This window comes from Chanos chanos, chromosome 1, assembly GCF_902362185.1.
Source record: "Chanos chanos chromosome 1, fChaCha1.1, whole genome shotgun sequence".
Lineage (NCBI taxonomy): Eukaryota > Metazoa > Chordata > Actinopteri > Gonorynchiformes > Chanidae > Chanos > Chanos chanos.
Window position 1 is genome coordinate 51,885,698 of NC_044495.1, and position 6,000 is coordinate 51,891,697.

Genomic DNA, 6,000 nt, shown 5'->3' on the forward strand with positions numbered 1-6,000 from the left:
AAACCATGGGAGTCAATGTTTAGAGTGTGTTTCAGCTTTTAAAAGTCTTGTAAATTTTTTTCTTCTCCCCAAGCAAATCAGTTCAGCTACAGAATGTGCACTAAAACCGAGGATATCAATGTTCCCTTACAGATTTTAGATACTGTATGTAGATTTTAACATATTAACAACCAAATTTGGATAAAGTTTTTTTGAAGACCCTGCATTACTCAATTCAATTCAATTTTATTGTCATTAACACAATGTTCAGGCACAAGGCACATGTGTAAACGAAAAGAGGGCTGCAGCTTAACCAAAACACTACAGTGGGGGCTCAGGGGGAGGGGGGGTGCTTAGGGACATACATGGCACAAATACAGATAAAAATACTCCCAAGAGTATCACTAAAAGCACAAGAAAATCAATAACACAAGTGAATCACATATGTCCAAATTTACATTGAATGAGGTAGAATATATTTGAGGTATTGTAATAGGTCTGTGCAAGTGGCATTGTATACATATGGCAGAAGTGCTAAAAATGAAACCTCTGGCTCTGAAGTGATAAATTTGCATTTTTAACATGTCACAATCTGACTTGTTTTACTGTTTTGAATCATACCATGTCTAGACAAGTGATGATCTGGTAAAATTTTTGTATTGTTAGTAAGACTTATCTTGCTAAGCAAACACCCTGTTCCTCTTTTAATGTCTCTCTTGATTCTGAAATGAAGAATTCAGTTACGCAACGAGGAGTCTGCAAGCAGCATGTGTGATGTAAATGGGATGTTTCAGTAATGTAGCTTAGGCAAGATTTCAAAATATTCCTGTTTCGTCACGTTCTTCCCCTCCCCATCATCAAACAAAAAAATGCAGAGAGACCCAGCTTGTTTCTTTGCTTTTCTGTGACTGAGTTTCTGTTTGAACCTATACGCTTCTGGAGGGCATAGTGATTAGTGAGTGAAGAGAACCCTATGGAATTACCACAAGTTTTTACAAGTTCTTACCAGATATAACCTGTGACCTTGGGCACTGCTGACTTTCTTTGAATAATTCAATACACAGCCATATTCTCAGATGACTTATTTTAGTAAAAAGTTAAGTTGATTGTTGCCCACATAAGCATATTATTTGAAATATTATGCCTTCTTATACATGACTGATAACTATTGACTCCTGTCCTTCTGTTCCTACTTCTCTTTTCCTTCTTTTACATAAGTGTTGTTCTGCTGGTTTTACATTTAGATTACATTTACATTTATTCATGTAAGAGACACTTTCATCCAAAGCAATTTCCAAGACCAAGACCATTTACCGTTGACACATTACTTATCAAAGTCATTGCCAGACAGTTTTTAGGGCCCAGCCAGGCCTTTCAATTTTCAGTGTAATACAGTAAGATCATTGAGACACGCAAGCCATGTTCTTTCAGGTACCAGGCATCATGCATATTAGACGATGATTCTTCGCGTGTTTGGTTCTTTGATAGTGGAGTGAGTTGCCTGATTGCATCTGGTCTGCTGACTACCTTGCAATTCTAAACACTCACCTTTTCCATGAAACCCTTCCCTCCACAGCCAAAAACGAAACCACCCTTCTATTATCGACCCCTACCTATTGCCTATATGACTCAAATGTTTCAATGTGCTACTCATCATTCTATGATGTATAGTTCATGGCACTTTCATACTATTACTGTAAATCTGTGCTGATGATTATACTGTCCTGTGTGCACTGATTTTTTTATGATGTAGTTTCCCTTCCCTCTGTGACTGGTACCACCCTGCACTGATTGTAATTCTTGTTGATAGTTTATTTTATGAGGGCTTTTGACCCACTTGTAGTCCACTCTTTTATGCTCCCTGAATGTTCCTGCATTTGTATCTGGTCTAATACTGAACTTCGCAGTGGCACTTATGCAGCAAACAGCTCCTTAATGGGTATTTCCTTGAGTTGTATTCTACCTGTCTTGGAAGTCACTTAGTCACTTATGCAAACGTTTTATAGTTTGTGGTCCCACAACCTTATGTCTGCATTTTTACTTTGGCTACAGCTGTTTCTGAAGGCCTTCAGACTTGCACAAGCCTGTACATGTCTTTGGGATGTTGAAGATGTCATTTGGCAGCAGAATGATATACATATTCCAATGTTGTCAGTTTTCAGTATTAGATAAGAGGCTCTTCATGGTTGCCTGAAGATGTGATTTGGAGATAGAATGATATATATCTTCCAGTGTTATCAGTTTTCAGTATTAGTTAAGAGGCTCTTCATGGTTGCTTCAAAAGAGATAACAACTAGAGACTGCAGAAACTATAAAAGACTACCCAAGACAAACTACACAAACTTGTTTTCTCCATACATTCTTAGCTTGCTCAAAGGTTCTTTGAGGGAATGAAACTACACATGTGTGATACTGACAAACAACAGTAAGATTATTACATCAGTACACTTGTAAAAAAAAAAAAAGTGAGAAAAAGCAAAAACTTAAAAGATGATAAGAACATGAACTTGATATTACTGTTACAGTATGCATGTTTTCCGATTATAAATTAAAATTCTACAGGAACAAGGCCATAATTTCAAAAATTGAACGAGTTAGCACACTGTGTACAAGCTGTGCATAAACATGATAGCATCCCAAGTTATGTTATTATACACATTTGTTCACTATGTTTTCCTGTGTCGAATATTAATAAATAAATTATTCTTTTTTGTAAACTCTGATCAGATTTTCAGCAAACTTGACTTTTGCAGTGCATCATCCACGTTTGGAACGAGATCCCCCTCAAACTCCCACAACCTCTTGTCCTCAAAAAGTTGTTCTTTAGTTAGGCTCCCTTGCAGAGGCACGCGAACGTGCACAATCCGACATACATCAAATGGGACCTTGAAAACCTCTCCATAATGTTTGAGTGTAGTGTGAACCGATGTCTGAACCACGTTTCTTGGAATGACAATCATTTTTGTAGGGTTGTAAACATTTTTCCTGTCAGGCTCTCTGTAGATGTGTTCAAGGATATTGATTCCTGGTAGGTTATTCCACTTCAGACGCTTGAATTTACCACTGTCCTCAAATTGAGTTTTGGGGAAGATATGGTTCTCAATGAGAAAGACACCTGCTCCTGGTTGCTCTTTTTGTAGGATCTCCATCAGTTGTGGAAGACTGGTGTATTTGTAAGGCATAATAATCTCATCAATGTCATTCAGGAGAACATACTTGGATTGGTACATGTTTCTGTAAATACATTCATTAAGAGTGACCAACTGACCATAGTAATGGAGGTCCCCCTTGTGCTCCTCGAAGTTCCATCCCGGAGAAGGGTTTAGGAACTGGTTAATGGGCCACTGCACAACCTCAAGAATACCCTCTCGTCTGTAGTGCTGCAGTAGCTTCTCCAAATCTGGACCACAACTAGTGTTGTAGATGACCACTCGCTGCACCCCTAGGAGCTTGTACATCTCCATGGTTTGGGCAAACTGGAGAACATTGTTGTACTTCCCAAAGAGGTTAGAGATGCAGACAGTGAAGTCGTAACGGAACCAGTCTGTCTTCTGCCTATTCCTGACAGGCAGAAAAACTTTACTGTGGTTGCCTGAAATTACTGAAGTGGTTGAGATTGTGATATGTGTGGCATCATGGATGTACTTGCCTCGACACAACACATCTGAAGCAACAAATGGGAAGCCGAAATGATCACTGTGAGTGTCAACGTCTGCCTTACCAACCTGGCAGTATTTTTGTGTGTTACAGTAAACGCAGTAAAGTGGCTTCAGACTGTCCCTCTTAATGATGCTAATTATTCGAATAGTCTCTGTCTCTCTATGATCAAAGAAAGCAGAAACCATGAAATGCGGGGAGCCTTCAATCAGGGTTATAGATGTATTACTCTCATTGATTTTGCTATGTATGTGATATTTGGTTGAAAATTCTTCAGTTGCTCTGTGCATCAGACGAGGAATAATAATAATCATGACAAGACATAGTGCAATTATGACACGTTGCTTTGTTCCCAGTTTTTCCATCTAGAACTACCTGCATTTGGAGCCTGTGGAGAAAAGAAACACAACAATAAATGACACATTGTTTAAGTCCTGATGTTGCAACTTGATTATTATCTGGACTACTGAATTATTATTATTATAATTATTATTATTGTTGTTAGTAGTAGTAGTAGTAGGAATACTAATATTATTAATATTATTTTAGTTGTTGTTGATGATGACGATGATGATGACGATGATGATGACAATAATAATAATAATAATAATAATAATAATAATAAAAATAAAGATGATGATGATGATCATTATTATTGTTGCTGTTGTTGTTGTTGTTATTTCCAGTTAACATCTGACATATATGATATTACTTAGCAGCTTCAGCAAGACAGATCTGTACACAAAATCTGTATCATCCTTCAAAATGACAAAATGTTTATTCAAAATTAAATCAAAATTATTATGCTGTCCATTTCACCAAGTGGCACTAAAGGTACTGATCGTTGTAAGTCATATTATTGCAGGTTGTTCATATCATATGATAGGGTATTTACAGAATTGGCTACTCCTAACAATTCTATCCTTCCGGTTTAAGTTGCGTTACCACCCCATAATCTTATGCGTGAAGTCTTCATTTAGCCTCTAATCGTCTCTACTTAGGTTGCACCACAAACACTTAGGACAGGCCTTAAGGTACAACATGATCACTAAATAACTTCGCTACTAAAGAAAGAACGCGAGGTTTTTAATGACGCTGAATTATCTCTACATTATAAAAGCAGAGTGATAAATTACTGAATAGATTTTTACTATGAATGAGATTGGTTTAACCTTAACTGCTCTAACCAAAATATCCTCGAAGAGATGAAATATTCAACTAAAGTTAGCATATGTTGCATATTGATTTACTGCCCCTTGAATTGACCAAACTGAAGTTAAATTTAAATGATCTGTGGTATTGTAAAGAGTTGCGCTCGGTCCCAGCCAAGCAGACATATATGCGTCACAAGTCAAAAATCCTTGGGCACACAACACTGGAACTGTTTCGGTCACCATAAAACATGTCAGGATACTATTACAGAAAACAAAGTAAAATGTCAATGTATTCGCTAAAATTCAACATCCTCAAATGGATTATCCCTGCGCACAACGCTATTCGTTATGTCATTACACTGAAAACGTGAGCGGTGGATAGGTACTTTGCGTTGCTGTATACCTAGAGGAATGCATGAGTAAATATTTATTTGTTACAAAAGTCTACCTTAGACCAATTGCCCTTAATATTTTATATTATATTATACTTTACATTAATGTTATAAATGTGTGAAACTGGAACTCTAGACTTTTGTAGCTAACCTGCGTTATAACGGGGCTACTTTGAGTGTAAACATGGGTGGTACAGTTGGTCCCAGGTTTTCATGTTCCCTGCAAAAATGCACCTTATTATTTCATAGTCAGTTCAAAATGAATTCAGTTCTTCCGTCGTATTTAACTGAGTGATCATTGCAACGTCTAGTATTAAGAAAACAATAAGCCTCGCACTTCATGGTTCACTGCCTGGCCATGTGCTACCATCTTGAGACAACCTAGAGTAAGCAGGTGACAAAAGTGCTGGCTATACGTGTTTTACTGGTTACGCCGACTAAACCTCATAGCAGCTCTGCGTATTTGTATGTCTGAAATAAGAATTTTTATGTCCATGAAAGTCTTGTGTTTGTCCAATGTGCCATTAAAGCAAATTTTGTTACAGACTGTGCTGAGGAACATGCTGTAAAATGAGTCAGCAAAATGAATCATTGTGAGGTTCGATGAAAAAGTACTCAGTTCTTTTTCTTATTCTCCTTACGCTTACAACTGTTAGGTTTTATTATTATTATTATTATCATTGTTATCGCTGTGCATTACTTTTCGAGTTCGCGACATGCCTCCAGTGGGACAATACATTTTAATCTTTGAGCATGGACAACCGCACATCGCCAAGGAGAGCGCGCGTTAAATCGACATGGCACTAAAAAAGAATTAG

The 6,000-nt window shown here is 37.4% G+C and overlaps 1 protein-coding gene across 1 annotated transcript; it reads right to left on the reverse strand.

The window, feature by feature from the left end:
* Window positions 1-2,702: 2,702 nt before the first annotated feature.
* LOC115804659 (uncharacterized) lies at window positions 2,703-4,001 on the reverse strand. Its single transcript, XM_030765171.1, has one exon. The coding sequence runs from the start codon at window positions 3,999-4,001 to the stop codon at window positions 2,703-2,705; it is 1,299 nt and encodes a 432-aa protein (XP_030621031.1).
* Window positions 4,002-6,000: the final 1,999 nt, after the last annotated feature.